Raw genomic sequence first — 25,084 nt, forward strand, 5'->3', positions numbered from 1 at the left:
AAATACTGCAGAACTGTCGAATGTTCACAACATATTGGGGGGGGGGGGGGGGGGGGAGAAGTGATCTCCATCCTTATCTCATTTATCTAATTTTCTCTCCCACTATAGCAATTTGGCTCGCAGACTAAACATGTACACAAGTCAACAAAGCTAAACTCACCATGCTTAAATCACCAAACCTAGCCTGGAGGCTACCGACTGACTGTTTCATACTGTATCAACCGCAGATGCTTTTCAGCACCTGAGACACAAAAATTGCAGTATTTTCACTTTTAAAAGGAAAAATGCAGCATTGTTTTAGCTCAGTGTGAATCCGAATGGATGAAAGGTCTAAGGCATATCTACCCTATTGTTTTAGAACACACAAAGAGGCTCATTCCAACCTAGTGTTGTAATGCTAACAGCACCAGGTCAGACTGACAATGGCATGTAGCCCTGGAACAAATCAAAAGGGACTGAAGGGGTGGGGCACTCCCTAGAACTCATTAACCATTCCACTCTGGATAAACATTACAGAATCTCCTTGTCTTCCCAAATCTTATGCTGTGCACCGTTGGTTTAAGAGCTACAATACAGTATATGTGAAATACTGCAATATAGGTTACAGTAAAGCAGTATGAGCCACTTCAGATTATATAAAAAGAGTTAAAGTACAAGTAGGCCTAATACATCTCACGGTAAAACCTGGAGTGGCTCAAACTGCTAAGCAATGGGCTCTCATGTACTGCAACATTAAAAATACAAAGTCTGTGTCTTAAACAGTTTATGAATTACTGTATAAGTCATTGAAAAAGCAGTTTCAGCACAGCATATACAGCTATATGGAGATATTGAAAATGTGTGAGGAACAGTTTAAAAAAAAACAAATGTCAAAATAAAAAGATCAGGGGTTTGGGTCATCTGTAATTCTGTCTACATGTGGCCGACAAATTAAATATTTATGATGGAAGCTGTTTCACCTTTAATGGAACTACGAGCACCATAGTGTAGGGCTGTGTTTGAAGGTTCATTCGCTAGCCAGGAATTCGAAGGTGGTTTTAAACCTTCAAAGGTTCATCAAGTGGCATTCACGCACTGTATGTTTTTATTTTTTTCTCTTAACAGAAACCATTTGACAATGTGTTGAACAATATAAATCACACACATGCAAAATTCGATTTTTTGATTTGTACAATGCATATTACACAAATCCACAAAAAAAACTAAGTGCTATGGTAGAAAAAAAATGTTTGAAAAATACAAAATATATGCCAACACTAATAATTTTAATTTTGAAAACTGAGCACCCTCCACCCTACCCTCCTCTAGCTTATGCTATCCAGAGGCATTCGCGCCATCAGAACAGCAAAGCGTTATATAACGTAAGCTGTGCTAAGAAATGTCTCGAAACCCCTCTGCTGTTTGGGATTTTTTTTATGTTAAAGTTGAATGCAAGCTGTGCAAGCCACTGTTGATGTATCATGGAGGCACAGCCAATTTCTGGGGTCACTTGACAAGCTTAAGTTCCTATTATCATTATTTTTATTAGTAGTAAAATAAGACTGTGACAGATAACCTGTTTGGAACAGTTACTGTTAAATAAAGCTTTGTTTTGCCTAATTCCTCTGCAGTTGGAACTGACTTGGTAACTTACTGTATACAATATATCGTAAGCAGCATCAATTACATGTACATAAACATGTATTTGTATTTAAATTATAACAATTACTGTTGTATTTAACATACTTTTAAACTACATGTGAATGTTTTATTCCATTTATATGGCTTACCTGTAAAATAGGATTTTCAGTGAAATAAAACTAGTAGCTATGGCGACATCACCAGTAAATTACGCAAATGAGTACCATTGAAGGTTTTAACCTTCCTTCGGTAATGTGTTCCGAACCTTCAAAGGTCAAAATGTACCCTTCGTTGCAGCCCAACTATAGGGTACACAGTACTTGTACAAAAAATGTCTGTTGCCACATTATTTTTTTCCCCACGTGTATTGAAGCCTATGTAGGTCCACTTGTCAATCATGGTCATTTTGCCTACTTTGCATTTTTTTTTTTTTTTTATGCTTGTGATCTCATTAAACAATATAATATTTTAATATGCATCCCATCCCATAATCATAAACATACTGATGTTGATTTGTACTGCAAATCAAATATGGGACAAATGCAAAAGCAGTACATTCTGCGTGTATTAATGTAACGCGCAGTGCCTAGCTGGTGGAATCTCACGAACGTCAGGACAAACAAGTGTGACTGATGAAATGAGAAACGTACTTGCCCAGCGCATTTTATCAATCAAGGTTTGCCCCCCCCCCCCCCCCCAAACATTACATTGTACAGCATTGTTTATTTATAAAGAGAGACAAAAGCAGACAGGTATAAATGATCAAGACACAGACAAATAAAACAAAGCCCTACTTTGCACTAAATCAATATGAAATTCAAAACATGTTTCTTTCTGCACCTGGGAAACAAAGTGATCTGTAGCTGGCTCAGTTAAAGGATCGTTATTGTGGAACGTTTGGACCGTGGGTTGGAAAATTGAAGCAAATCTAACTGAACAGAACACTGCAGCCTATGGCACTGGATTTGTTTTTGGTTGTTTTTTTCTCATTTTTTTTATTCGATGAAAGGTGAGGGAGAAAGTTTCTGGCTACAACCAGCTTCCCTCACAGTCCTGGGCCTCTTAGCAGAGGCTGTAAGGTAGTTTTTGTGAGTGTACAATCTAGTGACGATTGTATAAAATCATCTACCTTGCACTACCCACCACCACATTTGCTTTTTGCGATTTTTATTTAGGAGCAAATCATTCATCAGGGAGTTCAACTTAAACTATAACTATTTTCAACAACGTATCTAATGTACATTGCTGGATTTTTAAAACAGCTTTTCTAAAACCAAATCGTGGTGATTGTTTTTGTTTCGTCTGTGTGACCTTAGACCCAGGGTGTTTAAACAAACTCTGGTTGTGGACAAAAGTCTGAAGTACAAATGCCTGTCTTTTTTTTTTCAGGAGCTGTTGGGATTTTCCAGACAGAACCTGACTTCAGAAAAATGAAGACCTTGTTTTGACATAATCTTTCCATCTCCCCTACCCGCATTTCTCACAGCAAATTACAGCTCAAACAGAACAGACAGCAGGCATTTGCTAGCTACAGCACATTCAACTTGAACTAAATGCATTTTACAATTAACAATTCATTAAGGTCACAATATACAGGTTACAACACGGATCACTACACTGTACACATGGTCCTGACAGGATACTTTGTATGATGTGCAATAAGATATAAATTACTTAATCAAAATAGGAACACATTCATGCTAACAAAAAAAATCACTTTATTCATGACAAAGAAACTTTGTAGATTCCAAATTGCTACAGTATATAGCCCTAGTTTTGTAATGTATCACAATACACACCTAAGAGAGATAACCTGTGCAAAAGGAAGTACAGAGCTTGCCTGCTACGTTATTGTGCATGTGTGTGGAAATGGGTACAGTAACCTAATTTAGGAAAATGTTCTGAAACACCAGGGATTTACTCTTGAACCACAAACAGCGAATCACTGGAAATGGAGCAAACTTATTTTCAACTTCAGACAATTTAGAAAGTTAGCGATAGAGGACTGAGCCAATGTAAAACATGCACAATTTGTTACTGATTTAGGCAGCAATTAAAACACTACAGTAGTTACCATACATAACTTTTACTGTACACAACTCCATATTCCAGAGACCAAAATTAGAACCCTTTGTCTATTTTTTTTTTTAGGTAACAGTAGATTAGTATGTTCAGCCACTCCTAATAGAATGTGGGAGGCTTAGCAAGCTGTGGTTTTCACTCTGGGTGTTGATTACTTGGATGACTGCAGCTGAAAAGGAAGGTTTGAGTGAGGGCTGGACTCAGAAGAAACATCCTATTTCTGCAATGCTTCAGGAGCGCAGCATTGCAAGCGCACAGTAATTTAGGAAGGACAGTGTGAAGTGTTTTCAGCAGCAGATGCTTTGCTGTGGTTAGCAGTGGGTGGTAGGAGTAGTCCTTGGGGTTGACAGTTACACAGTGAACCGCAATACTTTGTTTATACTTCCTCCAACTGCAAGCGGCTTTAACTTTCCTGCTTCCTTGCAAAGCATGGTGTGTGTGAAGGACTCAATCTGCTGAACACGTTGGAAGAGGAGGATGGAGATTAAAAACACAAACAGAAATGCATCTTTATATATTCCCTTCATGACTTTAAACAAAAAAATGGACATGGCTGCCTCAAGCTTGTACTGCTCTTTTGAAGACTATTTTTTCTCTTTAACTTAAGTGTTGGTCCATTTCACTGCCCATTTTTCATACACTGTTTAAAACTTTAAAAAGAAGACCTTACTGCAAGTCGCCATGGATAATGGCGTCTGCTAAATAAACAAACAATAATACTTTAATGCCAACTCTTCCAAATCTGTCACTAACTGATACTCCTTTGAATTGGAACAGAGAATCTTCTGCTTCTTCATTAATTTTTTTAATGCAGGTGACATATTAAACAGTACAACCGAGACCGCTGCACACAAGCACCTTCACCGAGGTTTCTTGGCTTGATTGCAGTTCTACTACACCACACATGAAGTGAAGGTACCAGGAAGCAACTTATATACAGTATTCCAAAGCATAAACTACAGAAGTGGGTCGTGATAGTATAGCTACCATAATGCTAATAAAGAGGAGGAAGAGAAGCGTGAAGCTTGAGTGAAGGACGCGTTGAGATAGAGTGTCGTCGGACCTTGAGAGGGGCGCTGTGGAGCTGCGAGCTGCTGTACAGAACTTCCTTTTTAAAATCATTGCACTCGCACATATACGCTCCAGTTCAAAAGCAATAAACCTCAAACTAATATTACAGAAAGAAAAAGGATCTTGAAAGGCTACCAGTTTAACTTAATGTGTGTTACAAAATAAGTAATTCTTTATTTTCATAGATAAAAAAGGGTTGTTCACCAACATGTTAAAAGAATTGCGAAAATATTTCACACATGGCACTGCAAACCCTTTAACCATCTATACCTAACACAATACAATCCCAGTTGTTTGTCAAAATACAAATCACCAATATAGTTAAAATGTGCAAGCTTACAATAATAATAATAATAACACTAAAACATTTTTAACCAAACTAAAACGCAAAAACATCTATCCAGCATGCAAATCCTGATGTATTAAATTAAATATCAAACATGTCTAGAGCTGATTAACTCAATTCGGGAATTCTGGATGTAAAAATTATGGGTATGTAAAAACATTTAAAAAAGAAAAAAAAAAAAGAAAATGTTATTAAAGTTCCAGTGGGTTGTTGGTGTTTTCATTTCTTGTACAGCGATTTATTACATTAATTTGTGTGCAAAACAAAAGTTATTGAAGTTTGTAAGCTTGTACAGTACATGAGTTTGGATGTGCAAGTGGTTGTTTGGATTTAAAAAACTTAGTAAAATATGTTTTTTTTTCTGGTTCTTTGTTTTCTAAAACAATGTATTTATTTATTTAAACCACAGCATAACTTTAGATCAGTATACATTAAACCTGACACGACATACCGTACTTAAGTTAAATAGAACAAAAAAAATTAATTGACTCACCACAAGTCATTTCTTATGGATACTTGGTAATAAATTATAAAAAAATGTTAAAAAAACACAACACCACGCCGACTTATTTTAGACACCTTGTTTCTCTAGTTTAGAATCTCACGTGGCTGTCAGAATAAAGTAAAACACTTTGTCTGAAGCCGTCACTCGTTCTCGCCTAAATATCTTCATAATGACAGTAAATGGCATGTACTACTTTTCATCTTAAAAACATGTCAGTGCCAAAAAGCAACACTGCAAAAGTGTTAAATTAGGCAGCCTGTTTCTTTTCCAATATATGTTAGAGAAGAAAAGCTTTGGGGTCCTCACAGTACATCATGTTAGGATATATTCTCTTATTAAGCACTGTCGCTGGAAAACAAAATGAATAAATCAAACATCACAACAGCTTCAAATCGAATGTAGCGGATGTCTGTGTCATCTTTAGAATTGCAGAATTAAATCAGACTATTGTATAGCAAAGTCTAGTTTGAAATGTTTTTACTGTACAAGTCTTCTGAATAACCACGCGTACCTGGAATGATCACATTTACACAGACTGCTGGCTGGATTTTTTAATGCATAGGTAGTCCATAAATTTTAAATTGTACCCAGGGGTCCAAGGAATATGAATATATATATATATATATATATATATATATATATATATATATATATATATATATATACACCAGTGTTTTTTCTACCAAAATTGATATTGACAAGCGTGAAAGCTGCAGGAAAGCAGCGTGGTGGTGGCATGAGCTATGGTACAGTGCTATGGTACTGTAGGGTATGCATGCAGTCAGCGAACACAGGAACAGCAGGTTCAGAGTAAGCACTGCATGGAGGTGCTTACAGTATGTATTTCCACTGGACACAAGTTAATAAAGTTAAATATGAAATCTTAGACAGGCTAAATGTACATACTGTAATAGCTGATCAACACAATCACGGCTCAGGAGACAGCAAGCGCACTTGTAGTAGGGAAGGTCACGGGTCTCTGGTGCAGGGATTACTCACTGTGATTTACTTTGGCTGGCAAAGACTGCTGGGAGATGGAGTTCCCAAGAAGAAATAGAAAATAAGTTCATACATTAAACAGATATACTGATAATGACGTGCAAGTTTAAAACACCTGCTTATTGATCATGAGGTGACAGTGCGTTCAAGAAGAATTAACACTTTACTGTAGCTCTACTACTGCATTTAAGGTACAATTAACTTTTTTACATTTACTTCTTTTAAAGCTGAAAGCAGTACTGTCCATATTTTACAATAGCTGACGTGCTCAACTGTAGCTGAGGAGCTTACGGATTGGAAGGCCACGGGCTCAATCCCTAGCTGGGGTTTATTTAGCCTAAATAGAAGTAAATCCTTGAGCCAGAAGCAAGCTGCAACCTGGAGCTGGGGAAACTGCTTATAGACCCTACATGAATGTTAAGAAGATACTGTATCCTGTGAATTCAAAATTAGCACCAGTATCATGAAAATAATCACCAGGAACTACATCTACATAAATATAACAACGTACAGTAAGTGAGGCACATGTGGATTTCCCTGGATTCTTTTATGCTCAAAAACCTACAGAATGTCATTAGCAAGTTGTTAGCCGTCTCTAGTTTAGAGGTCTAAACATGTACAGTGCCTATAAAAAGTCTACTCCCCCTTTCAAATTTTTCATCTTTTGTTGCCTTATAGCCTGGAATTAAAATGCAATAAAATCGTTTTGTTTTTTTCATTTATCTACACATCCTACCCCACAACTTCCAAGTGAAAAACACTTTCTAGAAATCTGTAGAAAATTAATTAAAAATAAAAACTGAAATAGCTTGATTGGATTAGTGTCCACCCCCCTTTGTAATAGCAAAAGAGTTGCTAGCAACTATAAAGGCGTCCAAGAAAACATGGTTCAGCCATCGCAAATAATCGCTAATATAGCTCACTACGTTTCCTATAATTAGTTAATGGGCTACTTAAGTTGTTTTTCGTGTACAGTGCATAATCTTACGGTAAAGTTTAAGTGCACTGATCTGTGTTAGATACATCTGAGGAGCTATAGGCCAATTTGTGGGTTTTGAACATTTGCAGAGGTCAAAGGTCACGAGTAATGACATTGTTCCATAGAGAAAATATGTCTTCCTATACTATGACTCCATCGGCACGCCCTAGGAGATAAAACTGAAATGTTAATTCCAAAATGGCCACCAAACCATGTGACCAAAACACACCATTTTGAAATTGACAGTATTTAAAATTAACCTCTACTACCATACTCAGTTTCATATCTCTAGTATATTGCAGTATGGAGTTATACTTTAATATTTGTAAATATAGCACTCATTTGTTATTTTGCTCGCTGCATCCATGTTTTTTAATGCAAAAGGAGGGATTTTACGAAACTTAGAAAGGACCCTGTCATGAGCAAACGTGACAATTTTGGTGCCGATCAACTTTGCGGTTTCAGAGAAGATGATCTTTGAATATTTTGCGCAACTCCAACGCGGCGAGCAAACCAACCGTCCAATTGATTTTCTTTCAGCGTTTTCATTTTATATGCTGACATTGTCAGATCTTAAGTTATTTTTGTCGACAAGAATTTTGAAAATTGTCCAGTATTTTTACGAGATGTAGCCTAGTGGCCAAACTCTGAACTTTTTCACCTGGGGACGCCAGTCTGGTTGTCTACAAATAGGCATCTACATATGTATGCGTTTTCATGAGTCTACGACAAATTTTTGGCGGAAAAATATTATTATTATTATTATTATTATTATTATTATTATTATTAATAATAATAATAATAATAATAATAATAATAATAAACACAGCAATAACAATAGGCTTCCCAGCCTTTGACTTGGAAGCCTAATAATAAACAAAGTAATAACAACAGGCTTTGCAGCCTTTAGCTTGGAAGCCAAATTAGTTCAGGTGTAACCAATCGCCTTCAAAATCACACACCTAGTTAAGTGGCCTCCACCTGTGTTAAATTGTAGTTATTCGCGAATTCTGGATAAATTCAGCAGTTCCTGTAGGTTCCCCCTGCTGGGTAGTGCATTTCAAAGCAAAGACTCAACCATTAGCACTAAGGTGCTTTCAAAAGAACTGCTGAAAGGCACAGATCAAGGGATGGGTATAAAAAAAATATCAAAGGCCTTGAATAACCCTTGGAGCACAGTCAAGATGAATATTAAGAAGTGGAAGGTGTATGGCACCAATAAGACCCTGCCTAGATCAGGCAGTCCCTCCAAACAGGATGACCGAGCAAGGACGAGACTGATCAGAGAGGCTACCAAGATGTGACAACAACATCCCAAGCACTCCACAAATCTGGCCTGTATGGTAGGGTGGCATAATGCATTAATGCAGAAATAATGCATTACTCAAGAAAGCCCACCTTGAATCCTATTTAAAGTATGCAAAAAATCACTCAGGAGATTCTGTAGCCACGTGGTAAAAAGTTTTGTGGTCTGACAAAACTAAAATGGAACTTTTTGGCCTAAATGCAAAGCGTTATGTTTGGTGCAAACCTAACACAGCGCATCACCCAAAGAACACCACCCCTAACGTGAAGCATGGCGTGGCAGCATCATGTTATGGGGATGTTTCTCATCAGCAGGGAGTGGGGCATTTGTCAGGATAGAAGGGAAAATGAGGAAAACCTGCTACCCTCTGCAAGAAAGCTGAAACTGGGATGGAAGTTCACCTTTCAGCATGACAATGACCCAAAGCACACAGCCAAAGCTACACTGGAGTGGCTAAGGAACAAAAAGGTAAATGTGTTTGAATGGTCTAGTCAGAGCCCCGACCTAAATCCAATCGAACATTTTTGGCATGACTTAAAGATTGCTGTCCGTCAAAAACGATCCCCAAGGAACTTGACAGAGCTTGAACAGTTTTGTAAAGAATGGTCAAATATTGCCAAATCTAGGTGTGCAAAGTTGGTAGAGACCTGTCCTAACAAACTCACAGCTGTAATTGCTGCCAAAGGTGCTTCCACCAAGTATTCACTCAGGGGGGGTGGAGACTTATCCAATTATGATCTTTCAGTTTTGTACTTTTAATGTTTAAACTTTTTTCCCCCTTAACAGTGTAGAGTATGGTGTGTAGATAAGTGGGAAAAAATCCTCATTTAAGTGCATAAAACTCTGAGGCACTGACACAACAAAATGTGAAAAAAGTTCAAGGGGTGTTGACTTTCTATAGGCACTGTACAAGTGAACATACTTACATGCCTTAAGCAAATAAGCTCATAAGTTATTCTAAATAACCAACGTTTTTCTAAGACTACATTTGTACAATAGTGCGTATATGGAAATGGCACTGAATAAAATGTAGCCTCCGTTTCATTTACTGCAAGTTAAAATAAGAACATTTTGAGAAGACGCTGTGTAAGGGGGGGTAGTACACGTCCTCCTCAATGTGCGTCACGACAACAGGAGAAAACAGGAATTCGGCCATCTTGGGGGAAGTGCGTTAACTGCAAGGGCTCTGAGCATTTTAAAATAAATAGATTTCTATAAAATTACAGTATATGTCTATAAATAGGTCTTTTACATCTGCTTTTCTACTCTCAAACGCAATTGATACCTGTTAAGCCATTTGTGTATCTGAGAAATGCATTAATAGTAATATTGGTTTAAATTTAGTTTTTTTTTTTTTTTCTGTTAAACCACTAAATGGGCTTTTAAATCATAAGTCTTACTTTTTCATTTAAATGCTTTACTTTTCATTATAGCTTTCATAAATATTAGTCGCTTATTAACATGACTCAAGCTCATTTGTATATGAAAAATGAAGGCTTGGCCTATTTAAAAGGCCCATTAAAGTTGTCCTCCATGCTAGATCTAGCTTCAGTAGAAGCAGACCAGTCATGTGACCAAAAGCACGCTGGACATTGGGAGGTGAATATCCAGTGACAATGATGCCACGTGACAAAGGTAGGAAGTAATAATCAAAAATAAAATTAAAAAACCACACTAGAGTATCCGTTATTTGCAGAGACCTGCTTCTTAATATTTGACATGCATATTTTTGACAAAGTTTAAACGATTAAGCAAAATTCAAAACATTTGATACTACTAACGTTTAAACTCTAAACGATTTACACCCCTACTGCTGAGGCGGCAAGGAAGCAAATAGAATAAGAATTGTAGCTGGGAGGTAAGCAGTCTCTCCTGGGGCGAGTGCAATTCAGTCTTCAGGTTTATTTACTCAAGTCATAAAACTGAAGAGGGGTGTCGAGGTGGTTAACATCATAATTGCACAGAACAAGATCCCCCAAGGGAACAGTTAACCTATACAGGGAGTCAGACTAAAACATAACTGTAAAATGAAAAACTTCTGTCTGAACTATTGGATGAGTTTATTCCAATGTAATTGTACTGTTTTTGGTAAAATGACAGGGGCATATGTATTTGAACTGAAGCCTTCAGAGAAAATACAGTAGGTTATCGGTACTACTCTGTTTTGAATAAGCAGTGAGTATATGCTGTAGTAGAGCTGAAGTTTCATGTATTGATTTGTCAGACCCCCATCCAATTAGTGGTATTCATGGTATAGCAGGTTTACATATTAAATTATGGTGCTGATATTGTTTAAAATAACAGAACTACTGCATACAATTACTTCATTTTAACACCGCAGAAAGATGACAAAAAACAAAACTAAGAAACCTCACACCGTTACTGTTGATTTTGTTGCTTGGTCATTTTAAAAGAGCCCCAATATTGATAGTGGTGCTATAATCAGAACAGGATTCTGCCGTAGGGTTAGTCAGATGAGAACTACTGTATTACAAACACTATTTACTGTATGTTAATAACATCCCCTGCTACATCTGTGTTAAAGAAAATTAAGTATAGGAGTGGCTCTGTATCCACACACTGCTACTCCTAAAAGCAAGCTTCATCATTGGATACAGGAAAATGCTGTCTAGACAATCATAAAAATGTACGATGTATTTGTATAGTACAGGTACAGTAGTGTGCATCCATACTCCCAGATCATGTTAAAAATACACAACGTAGTTCACTGGATTGCAGGTGGAAAATGCAAGTTAAAGTCAACGCTGGTATTCATGAGTGTCAATAAAAACATAACACTGGTATATACTGTATGCTTGGCCCTGGTCATTTGTGTGCCATACTTGTCTCCAAACCCGATTATGTGGCATTAGCAATGCTCAGCATCTGCTACTAACTGGCAGCATTTTTAAAGCAAAAAATGATTGCATCTTAGATTCAAAAGTATGGTCTGCTTAATCACCACTTGAGGGAATATTAAAAGTGGGCATCAGAGACAAGGAGTTTCCAATACAGTAAATGAAATACATAAAATGGGCTTTCCAAGAGTTGTTACTAGATGTACAATATATAGAAGGGGTGGCCTGATTTTCATTCTACAAGAGTTCTCAATTATTTTCTTTAGCCGTCGATGATTTAAAGATATTTGGAAATCCTGTAGGATTGTGGCTCTCAAGGACAAGGATTGGCCACCCCTAGTGTTGACTGGACATGTGCAAGTCACACAGTACATTTAAAAAAATAAACAAATAAATAACCTTAATACTAATATTATTAGCACTTGTGTTGTTTAGTACTATTGATTGAGCTCCCCATTCACAAATACATAAATGAAAGGAGCTCTCTGCTTTTCAGCCCTGTATTCAGGATTAGTCCCTGGCTAGCCTTCGGTAGGGAGCAAACCTAAAGAGCACATGTTCTATTTCAACACTGGCCCTTGGAGCAGCTGACGACCTTTGGTGCTGTCAGTGGCATCAGTTCATGTGTTCCATTCATGAGTGTCTCTGTTCTGATGCCGTCAGGTCAGGTGACAGGTTTGGATTAATTCAGGTCCCTAAATAAAAGTATATTACTGCAGTCAGCTGAATGGTGATGTGACCTTAAAATACATCCTGGGAAAGAGTGGGGAGGTCCTTGTACAAGACAAATACAGAGACGACAGTGAAAACTGAAAGCGCTGAGAATTTGGGGTACAAAGGTCTCATCTCTATGGACATTCTGTATAATGCAGTGTGTACTCCAGGTGGTAGAGAATTCTAGGGCAGGAAGGAAAAAGCCCGGGAATAACATTTTAGAGGGAAACAAATGTTTATCAAAACCAACTTTATACAGAAGGGAAAAAGGCAGCTAAAAAAACTTTCATGCTCATCAAAACTTAAAACGACAGGGCTATACACTATCTGAACTGTGACCTACCCAGTTAATGGGAATTTAACATAGCACAAAAGGCTACAGGATCATTCCAGCTCACGTGGACCACAGCTGATTTACTCAACCTCCTTCCTGCATTCATCAGTCACCTTGAAGTTTGCAATGTGTTTGACTTGACCTAATTTTTAGATGTGTGACTTGAGAACTGCACGCTTCTCCTTTATTTAAAATGTAAATGGGTCAGCACCCTCCACAATCGTTTCTCAGCTCAATTATGACATGAATGCAAGGTGTACCCACAATTTTTCTGTAAAGCAATACAAAATAAATAAATAAATAAATACATTTAAGTAATTATTTTGAAAGGGGACTGAACAACCTCAGCTGTTTAAGACAGATGTCTACCCCTTTGTGGCAAAGTGGTTGGTAAGGGGAACAGATGTCGCGGTGATGCGGTGCAGGAGTGATGAACAGACAACAGTGATTCAGTGAATAAGTGCTTTATTGCTCTTTTCCAGGTCTGGCGACCGTCAAAAATAATAAATCCCCGGCAATACACAACAACGTGCAAAGCACGGGGATAATGAAAACAAGGGCACAGTCCCGAACAAAAACAATGGTACGGTCACCAGTCCTGGGTGATCGAAAACGTGCAGGTGCTCAGTGCAGTGGTGCTCCGGATAGTGCTCTCCTTTCGACAGCTCCGGAGATGTGCGTTAACTGTCTATTAGTGCGACAAAGACAGACAATTACAGACAGACAGAAAATAACACACAGCACGTAAAACACTCTTCACAAATACTCTGAGAGCTCCTCTCTCAGTCCTTCTCTCCTAACGTTAACCCAAACGAAGGAGAAGATCAGCGTTACCCTGGCCCCTATATGTAATCCCTTATGATAGAGATAAACGGCTGCAGCTGCCTTATTACTTGCAGCTGCCTCTCGTTTACCTTTCAAATCAATACGGTCTTACAATAGAGTCGCGCTTCCCTCCAGGCTGACCCACTTCCCTGACCCGGAAACGAACTGTCAGGCCAGCCCTTCCAGATACTTCTCCTCCCGTTCTTTAGCGCCCTCACAGGTCGGGAGGAAGATTCATCACCAGAACTCATCTTTCCGTCACATATCCCACCGCTCAGAGTGGAGCCGAAGGAACACTCGGATAAATCTACCTTTCCCATTACTCCCCCCTCCCGGGAAAAATAATCCGCATTTTGGTGGTCTTTCCCCGCACGGTGTACCATGTGGTACATGAAGGGCTGCAATGCCAGATACCACTGAGTTATCCGGGCATTGCTGTCCTTCATTGTGCTTAATTCTGCTTGAGTGGGGCGTGGTCTGTGACCAGATCAAATGAGTGTCCCAGCAGGTAGTATCATAAAGAGTGAGTAGCCCATTTAATGGCCAAACACTCTTTTTCGACTACGGAGTAGTTGCGTTCCCGAGGTAACATTTTTTTACTGAGGTATAATATCGGGTGTTCTACTCCAGCTACTTTTTGGGACAAGACTGCACCCAAACCTACATCCGATGCGTCGGTGTGGAGGATGAATCTCTTGGTGAAATCCGGTGTGATAAGAGTGGGGGCCTGGCAAAGTGTACGCTTAATAGTATCAAACGCTCCCTGACACTCAGCTGACCATTTAATTAAATTTGGAGCACTCTTTTTGGTGAGGTCGACTAACGGGTTAACCACTGTGGCGTACTCGGGGATGAAGCGGCGGTAATAACCGGCTAAGCCCAGTAGTGACCTCACCTGAGTCTTGGTTTTGGGGATCGCTGCATCAACCAAAGCCTGGATTTTGGTGACTACAGGTCTCACCCTTCCATTCCCCATTAAAAATCCCAAATATTGAGTCTCTGTTTTGGCAAACGCACATTTCCTCAAGTTAGCTGTCAGCCGGGCTGCCCTTAGAGACTGAAGAACGGCTGCAACCCTAGCCAAATGCTCTCGCCAGGTGGAGCTGTAAATCACCACGTCATCAATATATGATGTGGGCGTAAAACCTGGTCCATCAGTCTCTGAAAGGCAGCGGGCACACCATGTAGCCCAAACGGCATGGTTTTAAAGTGGAACAGCCCTTCTGGTGTTGAAAATGCGGTTTTCTCTCTGGAGCTGCGGGTTAAAGGGATTTGCCAGTATCCCTTCGTCAGGTCCAGAGTGGAAATAAACCTCGCTTTTCCCAGTCTGTCTAAAAGTTCGTCGACCCGAGGCATGGGATATGCATCGAACTTAGCAATAGCGTTCACCTTTCTGAAATCCACACAGAAGCGGTTGGTGCCGTCTTTCTTAGCCACTATGACGATCGGACTGCACCACTCGCTCCTGGAAGGCTCAATCACCCCAAGCTCGAGCATATCCCATACCTCTTTGCGAACGCCACTTCGTCGACTTTCCGGGATCCGGTACGGTCTCTCTCGCACTGTGACACCTGGTGGAGAGATAATGTCATATTCAACTAAGTTTGTCCTGCCGGGCACGTCAGAAAAAACATCGCTGAACTCCTCAATAAGCTTACGCAGCTCTCTTTGCTGATCCGGAACCAATTGTTCCCCCATAGAAATCGTTCTTGTGCTCGGGGTCTCTGGGCAGGGACCTAAATCATCCTCCATATTGCCTGGGGCTATAAATAAGACCTCCCTTGCCTGCCAGGGCTTTAACAAATTGACATGATAAATTTCACGTTCATTTCGGCGATCGGGCTGTCTAATTTCATAGTTTACTTTCCCTATAGCCCGAATCACCTCATAATGCCCCTGCCATTTAGCATACAGTTTCGATTCAGATGAGGGAAGTAGCAGCATTACCTTGTCCCCTGGTCGAAAGGTTCGAATCCGTGCATTTTTATTGTAATGCTGCTGCTGTCGGTGCTGAGCCGATCTGAGGTTGTCTTGGGCCAAACGACCGACCAAATCCAGGCGATCTCTTAGTAGGAGCACATACTTCACTACATTTTTAGACGAGCCTTTGTGCTCCTCCCACCCCTCTCTCAGCAGGTCGAGAATGCCGCGAGGCTGCCGGCCGTACAGGAGCTCAAAGGGGGAGAACCCCGTTGAACTCTGCGGCACTTCTCTCACCGCAAAAGGAGGTAGGGAAGAAGCGATGCCCAATGTTTCTGCTCCTGTGTTACAAATCGCCTCAGCATCGACTTTAAGGTCTGATTAAAACGTTCAACCAAACCGTCCGATTGTGGATGATAAACGGACGTCCTGATGGGACGTATTTTTAATATTTTGTACACCTGCTGTAACGTATTGGACAAAAAATTGGTTCCGTGATCAGTCAAAATCTCCTTGGGGATCCCTACTCTAGCCATAATGTGCACTAACTCGGTGGCTATTGCAGCGGCACTAGTGGACCTCAATGGAACTGCCTCTGGGTATCGCGTTGCATAATCCACCACTACTAATATATGCGTATACCCAGAGTCAGAAGGTAGCAACGGGCCCATTATGTCCATTGCAATGCGCTCGAACGGAGTGGAAATAATCGGCAGTGGGATCAAAGGAGAGGGGCGCACTCGACCTGGCGCTACTCACTGGCAGTCTGGGCATGTGGCTACATATTTCGACACATCAGTATGAAGACCGAGCCAATAGAATCGAGCCAATATTCGCTCCCTCGTCTTCTCGGCTCCGAGGTGCCCCGCAAAAGGGATATCATGCGCCAGCCTCATGACCTCGGTTCGACAAGACGGGGGAACCAATAATTGTGTTACAGGCTGTCCTGTGCCCGCGGCTAGGTTTACCCTATATAGTAATTGCCCCTTTATACTGAAATGTGGATATACTAGCGGCCCAGCGCCATCAACATCCTTACCTTCAATGGACCGGACCTGCCCCCAAGCGTGCACCAGTGACGGGTCGTTCTTTTGGCCCCACACTAGGTCCACGCTTGAGTACCACGGGTCCGGTATATTGAGAGGGGCTGGAATAACCTCTGCCCTAGTCGGCCCAGTAACCTCGCTCTCTCGGTCACACTGCGTTCCCACTCCCTTCGACTGGCGTTTGTTACCATTACAGCACACTCCCACCAGACCCCAGCCTTGTCTCAAAGACGCTCCCGCCCAGAATAACTGGGTGTGGCAACCTTTCCGCCACCCCGACTACAAGGTGACGTTTTATCGGTCCTACCGATAAATATACTTTTTAGGGTGGGGTATGCCGCCGTGTCTCCATGGATACAGGAGATGGCCACCTGACCTTGTGGCCGCCACGACATACCGCCCAAGAGAGCTGTCCTGATCAAGGTTTGCTCACACCCTGTGTCCACTAACGCGTGGGTTTTCACATTCCCTAAAACCACGTCAATCAGACAGGGCCCCTCCCAACCGTTTTCCCCCTGCTTACCCGTTCCAGGTGTCCAGTTGCATGCAGCCACGTCACACTCCATAGCAGCGGGGCATGACCTGGCCCTATGTCCTGGCTGGTTACACCTAAAACAGAGTGGAGGGACAGAGGGGGCATAGGTTAAATATCTGTCCCGCTGCTGGTAGGGCAACGGGGCAGGGGCAACACCTCTACCCCAGCTGGGGGCCAACCTCGGTCTCCATGGGGGGGAGGCAAGGGGGCCCAACGGGGTCGGCGGTCTGGGAGGTCTGGGTGCCGGGACCGAGGGTGATGGTGGTGGTGTTGGAGGAGAGGGAGGGAGAGGTTGGTTCCTGAGCAGGGCAGGGGCTGACAGGATCCCGACTCGGGCTGACGTCAAAGAGTCTTCAAAATCTTCAGCCAATTTGACCGCCTCCTCCAGGGTGTCAGGGTTGTGGCGCCGTACCCACGCCTGAGTTTCGGCGCCGACCACATGGCAGAATTGTTCCACCACAATGGCTTCCCCCATTTGTTGAGCGGTCTTCTTCTCTGGGGTCAGCCAATGGACCATGTGGTCGCACAACCGCTGTGCCACCACCCTGGGGCGTGTCTCCGGGGCTCTCCGGTACTCGCGGAACCGCGTCCGGTGGGTCTCCGCGGTGATGTTGAGACGACGGAGGATAGCCTGCTTGACTAGGTCATAGTCAGTGGCGTACTGGTCGCTCAGGGCTTGGTATGCTTGGTACCTTAAATTCGCTCGCCAACGGTCCGCGGCTTGCCAGCCGCTCGAACTCCACCAAAAAGGCTCTGTAAAGTCCTCCGCCGTTTTTAGTTTTTAATGAAGCCATCCCCATCGGGGTGTGGGCCGCTCCTGCAGCAACGATCAGCCCTACCCGTTCAATGAGCGCCGTATAGCGCTCCTCCCTCCGTCTCTCCTCTGCATCCCGTCTGATCTCCAGTGCCTGCAGCAGCTCCGCCAGTGCATTGCGGTCCATCCCACTTTTAACACCACGTGTGGCAAAGTGGTTGGTAAGGGGAACAGATGTCACGGTGATGCGGTGCAGGAGTGATGAACAGACAACAGTGATTCAGTGAATAAGTGCTTTATTGCTCTTTTCCAGGTCTGGCGACCGTCAAAAATAATAAATCCCCGGCAATACACAACAACGTGTAAAGCACGGGGATAATGAAAACAAGGGCACAGTCCTGAACAAAAACAATGGTACGGTCACCAGTCCTGGGTGATCGAAAACGTGCAGGTGCTCAGTGCAGTGGTGCTCCGGATAGTGCTCTCCTTTCGACAGCTCCGGAGATGTGCGTTAACTGTCTATTAGTGCGACAAAGACAGACAATTACAGACAGACAGAAAATAACACACAGCACGTAAAACACTCTTCACAAATACTCTGAGAGCTCCTCTCTCAGTCCTTCTCTCCTAACGTTAACCCAAACGAAGGAGAAGATCAGCGTTACCCTGGCCCCTATATGTAATCCCTTATGATAGAGATAAACGGCTGCAGCTGCCTTATTACTTGCAGCTGCCTCTCGTTTACCTTTCAAATCAATACGGTCTTACAATAGAGTCGCGCTTCCCTCCAGGCTGACCCACTTCCCTGACCCGGAAACGAACTGTCAGGCCAGCCCTTCCAGATACTTCTCCTCCCGTTCTTTAGCGCCCTCACAGGTCGGGAGGAAGATTCATCACCAGAACTCATCTTTCCGTCACACCCTTAAATCCAGAAAAGAGGCCCCCCCCCCCCATTCAGTAAAATATAGGAGCCGTTACATTCACATGCAACAAACAAACATTTTTTTCTTAATTTACCTTGTACCGTAACAAACGTTATACGGTCATATTTGTATATTTCCAGGGTCTTTGCAGTACAGGGTTAGGTCTAGGCAGCACCCCTATAATAGATTATGAGACACTGGCTAATGGGTCTGTCTCTTTTGTGGTGTTATTACTTTGACTTATGGCAAAACAGATTCAAATACGCCTAAGGGCTGAGATATTAATGACAATGAACGATCAAAACAGTACAAGCACCAGAGATTTTAAATATTAGCAGTGCAGCCAATTTAGTGTACAATACCTGTTAAAAGGGTACATAAGGACAGTTTTATTTTATTGTGTTACATGTTCCCATGTGTTGCTACGTAAGGTGTGTGTATTGATTTATTTACTTACATTTTGACCACTTTTTAATTTTTTTAAATTGCACTCCCTGCCTCAAGATGGCTTCACATGTACCTGCATTGAACTCTCAGAACTGCATTTCCCATCATCCTACCGCTTACTGGTAAATCCATCTCAGTTACATGTGAGCAGGGGGATGATGGGAAATGTAGTTCTGAGAGGTCCATGCAGGTACATGGGAAGCCATCTTGAGGTAGGGAATGCAATTTAAAAATGTGGTCAAAATGTAAAAAAAACCCAACAACAACAAACACCTTACGTAAACAGTTGTAGCAACACTAACACAATAATATAAAAGGTCCTTGTGTACCCTTTAACAGTGCACCCAACATAGATAACAAAAAGGGGAAAAAAACAGAATGGGGTCAGTTCAATTACTCGAGTGATCTTAACGACTGAAGCTGAAACTCTGAAACGCAGAACCACATGCTCTGTTCCTGTAGGAGTTTGACTTTCCTCGATAGACACAAAGCCCTAATTTAATTATTTTACCCGTATTTGGATCATCAACCACCACCAATTAGAACAGAACAGACCCCTAAAATGTACTGTGGTCCTTCACAATCATTACTATACAGATCTGTGTTTTTAGTACTTTTGCCAAGTAATAGTGACAACTATCCTATTTGTCTCAAGTTTATCATTAACCCCCTATAACTTATTATCTAACTATGATGCTAGCTAGCAGTTATTCTGGACTATATCACTGCAAAAACACAACTGCCATTGTACTGTACCCGGTCAACTTTCTCACCTTTTCAGAAAAAAATGTTTAGGACGACAAATAAGCGGCAGATCATGAGCCTTCGGACCTTTACCCGTTTTCAAAATTAGGAACTGTTTTTTTAAGTTGAAGATTGTGCAAGTACCGATGCAGCTGGCAAAAGGCTGTAATAACTGTTGCAATCCGGGTTGACTCCATCTGTTTTTCCACATTCTTTGAAACCCACAGAAAAACAAATAGTGTGACTCAATCATGCACATTTCTGCTGGATAAACAAGTCAGGTAAAGGAATAAAAGGTGCTTCACACCAACCAAATAATTACAAAAGAGCTGCAAAAAAAACAAAAAAAAAAAAACAGACTTGAACAGCCCATCGTCCCGATCCTCCCAAAGGGGCTCCAACAAACAGATGAGTCAGGAGGAGACAGGGGAGCTGAGTCATGCACCAATCACCACTTCAAAGGGAACTGAAGATAGTGCCATTCCCAGGAAAAAAAAAGATCACATCTCTCATTTCTTTAGTAGAATGGTAATAAATTAAGGGAAAAAATGTTTGCTTAATTTAGTTAGCATTACAGAGAAGACTGTTAACCTACTGTATAGGGTGGTTATACAAACTCTACTACACTCAGCCAAAAGATGGGCATCAATATTTCAGTATGACCACAACATGTCGTAAAGGGCCTTGTGAAACTGCACTGCTTCCTAATGTGATATGGATACTGTACCCTATCTTCCAAGACAACATCAGAATGGCTAGGATTCCCCCCCTCCCTCCACAGCAGCCTTACAAAGTGACATTTTGACAAAATCCAGTATGTTTAAAAGCAAATCTGTAATGTTCAGAACTACTGTATATTCCAATGAATAAAAACCATTAATGTCCTCCACTGTCCTCTTTCCTTTATACAAAGTCAGATAGCCAAGCTGGTAATGTTTAGCTGCTAAGAGTTTGTATTCCTGGTGTGTATTTAGGGGCAACACCATAGTATTCTCAATATAGCTGCCCTGAACCATAGTATTTCTCAATATTGCTGCCCTGAACCTGGGAAACTGTCTGTTGCTGCCTTCCCCCACAGTACAAAGCCTTGGTGTACTTCTTGACAGCAACCTCTCATTTCCTCTCCAACATCTCCTCTGTGGTCAAATCTGCCTTCTACCATGTTCAAAACATCACCAAAGGCCATCCCTACCTTTCCCTCCCAGATGCAGAGATACTTTGTCATGCATTTGTCTCCTCTCGACTCCTGCAACTCTCTATATAGTGGTCTCCCGGCAAGCACCATAAACTGACTGCAGCTCGTTCAGATTGCCGCTGGCAGGATCCTTACCAGAGGTAAAAAATGTGATCACATCACCCCTCGTCTTGCCCAGCTGCACTGGCTACCTGTAAAGTTCAGGATTATGTTCAAAACTCTCCTGCTCACTCACAATGCCCTTCATCACACAGGTCCCGACTACCTCCTCACCCTGCTGACCCACTATGCCCCTGCCCGCAAGCTGAGGTCCTCCGACTCTGGCCTGCTTGTTATCCCTAAGGAAAAGTCCACCACACTTGAGACAAATGCTCATTTAGCTTCATGGCTCCGACTCTTTGGAACTCTCTTCCAGCTTTGGTGCGTGATGCTCCCACCATTGCTCGCTTTAAATCAACTCTCAAGACTCACCTCTTCTCTCTTGCTTTCCATGCTCCTTAAACCTGATATCTGCTATCAGCTGCTGCTACTATATCATGTATTATGTTACTATCATGTATTCTGCACTTTCCACTGTATTTAGTGTACTATTTCATGTGTTGTACTTTCCACTGTATTTAATGTATTATGCTTTTTTTTTTTAAATGTATATCGTGTATTATGCATTTCTCTGTATTTGAAGTATTATTGACTTTCTTGTTTTTACCGTATCTTGTAAAGCGCTTTGTGATGGTGTTCCACTATGAAAGGCGCTATATCAAATAAAGATTGATTGATTGATGATAGAAAGCATAAATGTTCCTGGGGTAAAAAAAAAATAAATTAAAAAGTTCTACGCATAAACTCTACAAAGACAGGGGTTGGAGAAAGAAAAAGAGGGACCTGCCACCTGCAGAACACACTTGTATAAATGAGCCACCCTCACAGGACATAGCCCTTGGTATAGTAACAAAATAAATACTGATCACATTTTCTCTGAGAAGGATGGGCAGAACCACATCAAGAAGCAAATCCTGCCTACCATGCAATTTCACGGTCCTGGCAAAACTGATGAGCTTCACTTGCTTGTCACCATGATTCAGAGATGGCAATGACAGTCTCATTATGTATGGAATATTTAATAAACTTATAGGCATATACTTTGAATTTACTTCTGAATGCAAATTTTAACAAAAAAATCAAAACAGCTTAACTAGTTTAGAGGATATACATATAAATATTTGTACAAATTCATATTGGAGGCCAAATACATTTGTCATCTTTAAAATGTAGAATTTAGGTTGCAAAAGTTTAAACATATAAACAGAAAATGACCATCCTCAACAGTTTAGAATTTCATTAAACATTTGCAATGATGTTCACATTTTTAGTATAGTATTGGGATGCACAATGTAAACTATAACAGAAATCAATGGAAAATGGAAATGTGTTAAACATTTAAACGTAAAGCCTGTTTCGAAACGTTTAATTTTGAAATGTACTTAAAGACTGTAATGGTAAAACTGTAATAATACCACAGCCCAACACAAGTTACCGTAACATCTGCATATAAAAACTTAACCACAGCCCAACACAGCAGTGCTGCAGTACAGTACTGCCAAAGTGCTAAATTTGATTTTCAACTGCAGGATCCTTGAAGCTTTCGAAGGTCATTATTCCATAAAGCTGTTGACAGGGAAAGCTCGTTACATAAGACCACAACCCCTTCCCTTGCTCACCTCCCATCACTGTTTACTGCAGAATTAATTGCAAGATTCATTTCAGAACAAAATTAGTTTAACCATCTGCCATGCAGCAATGTGATTGGTGCAGTATACATATTATAATATCCCCATCCCCCAAATGAGTGTGTTCTCCAAGTAAAACAAAACACTCCAAACACACTGGACAATTAACTCGACCATTTTTCAATATCATTCTGAAAATACAACTTTTTTTGTAGGCCCTATCAACACACATTTTGATAACTAGGACAGGGCTGGAATAAGACTGCCATTGCATAGCAGTTTGATCCATTCCTTGTTTTACTATCAGTTTAATAAGACACACCTGAGCTTGTTCTACACCAGTGGTCCTCAAAATGGTGCCCGTGGGCAAATTCCTGCCCGCAAAGCCAGGCCATCGTGCCCGCGGCAGCTGTTCTTAAATTATGGGTCCTGAACACATTTCTGGTGGGTCGTAGTGTGGTGAAAATAAACAAAGCTTTAAACACATTTTCCAACAAAAGCATCACAGCAGTCTGTTGACAGTGCTGCTCGCTTATGCTGTGCTTGTACGTACTCTGCGTTATGATCAACCAATATCTGCATTATCTCTGCGGTAGCCCAATCATAAGTTACTGGGAGGGACATAAATTGTCTGTTTCTGTTGCAGGTACCAACAGTAAGTTTAACCAATAGGAGAGTCAAATATCTGCCAAGTTCTATGCAGCTGTCCAATCATAAGCAAGCAGAGGCCATTCACGGTATTATGTAAGAAAATTCTAGGCGAGTGAGTAGCCAATGGGAAAGTGAAAGATCTGACAGCTGACCAATTATTCGTGAGCAGAGGTGGGGTGTTATTATGCCGGGTAAGCACTGAATTTCGCAGACTTAAAGAAATAATACATTTCAGTATTTAGAACTTAATTTTCTCTCTATATATTTTTTAATTTCACCCGACAAAGGAAACACCGTAGTCAATTTAGTTACGACTCCACTTTCTCTGAATAATTGTACTGCAGATAAGCGATCTTTAAAACAGAGCAGTGTTGACAAATTTGCCAAACTGAAACAAAGCGAGACACTATCCATCCTCTTATTTTAGTTTATTCATGGTTATCTGTGTAAACAAGCTATTCAAAAATATTTGCATTGCGTATTTTATATAAATTACTTAAATAATAATAAGTGCACCACACACAAATACTACTGCCTGAGACTTAGCCTTATCAGAGTGAGCTAAGAATAACTGCCACTAAAACGCTTAATAATAATACTAAATTGCGGGAAGGCAGTTTATAAGTCAACGTGCCCTCAAACAGCCAAATAAGATCCATTTATGCCCGTGCCCAAATTACTTTGAGGACCACTGTTCTACACAGTGGCTGCGAAAGTGCTAAGGAAAAGGAGTCCCCATCACCTCTATGTGCTACTGCACAACACAGGGTTGATTAAGACCTCTTGGAAGGGGGACAGGGCTTCTCATTTAGGTTATCCTGCCGGAATCACAGCTTTTTAAATAAACAAAAGGGTGGTCAAAAAGAAAAAAGCAAGGACTGCCAGTCAGAAGTAGAAGAGATGAAGATCTGAAAAAGATCTGCCTTCACATCCACAGAAGAACCCTTAAAAACCTGCTTCTTGTTCTGCATTCCTTTAAAACAGCCCTATGGGCTAGTTAGGGGAACAGAGCTTTTTTTATATATATACATATATATAAAACCGCTGTGTCACTTGTTTACAGACTTGAAATTCAAAACGGCAGAAATGCAGAACTTCTGCTGAGGCAGTAAAACGGGAAGTAAAAAACAGAGCTATCGTCCTGCAGCCAGCCCAACAAATCAACAAACAGACCTGACCAGAGTCGATAGCACAGGCCAACTTACAGCCACGTCTGCTTTCACAATGACACCATATAGACTGGGAGGGGGCACCACACTACACACAGTAAACTGAACTGCTAAATTGTCTCAGATTTCAAAAGCCTAATGTCTGTAAAATGTATTTTAAAAAAAATATATATATATATATATATATATATATATATGACCCAGGGATGTAGTTAAGATTTCATACACTGTAGCAGGCTTTAGAAACAGTGAGATTATGAACAGAGCCATGGATTTTGCCTTATACTTCTATCTCCACCCCTGTTATCTAAACATACAGTATGAAGTAGCTGTA

At 41.1% G+C, this 25,084-nt stretch overlaps 1 protein-coding gene across 3 annotated transcripts in view; it reads right to left on the reverse strand.

The window, feature by feature from the left end:
- The window catches only part of LOC121318669 (insulin receptor substrate 2-B-like), a 47,636-nt gene that overhangs the window by 17,878 nt on the left and 4,674 nt on the right, over positions 1-25,084 (reverse strand). The window contains exon 2 of one of the 3 annotated variants that reach the window (XM_041255593.1): positions 18,375-18,413. The exons of the other annotated variants lie outside the window; for them this stretch is intronic. Within the exon in view, the coding sequence (XP_041111527.1) occupies positions 18,406-18,413 (8 nt within the window). The 3' untranslated portion in view covers positions 18,375-18,405. Of the gene's footprint in view, positions 1-18,374; positions 18,414-25,084 lie in introns of those variants that run through there. 3 annotated transcript variants of the gene reach the window in all.

Source organism: Polyodon spathula, chromosome 7 (genome assembly GCF_017654505.1).
Source record: "Polyodon spathula isolate WHYD16114869_AA chromosome 7, ASM1765450v1, whole genome shotgun sequence".
NCBI lineage: Eukaryota > Metazoa > Chordata > Actinopteri > Acipenseriformes > Polyodontidae > Polyodon > Polyodon spathula.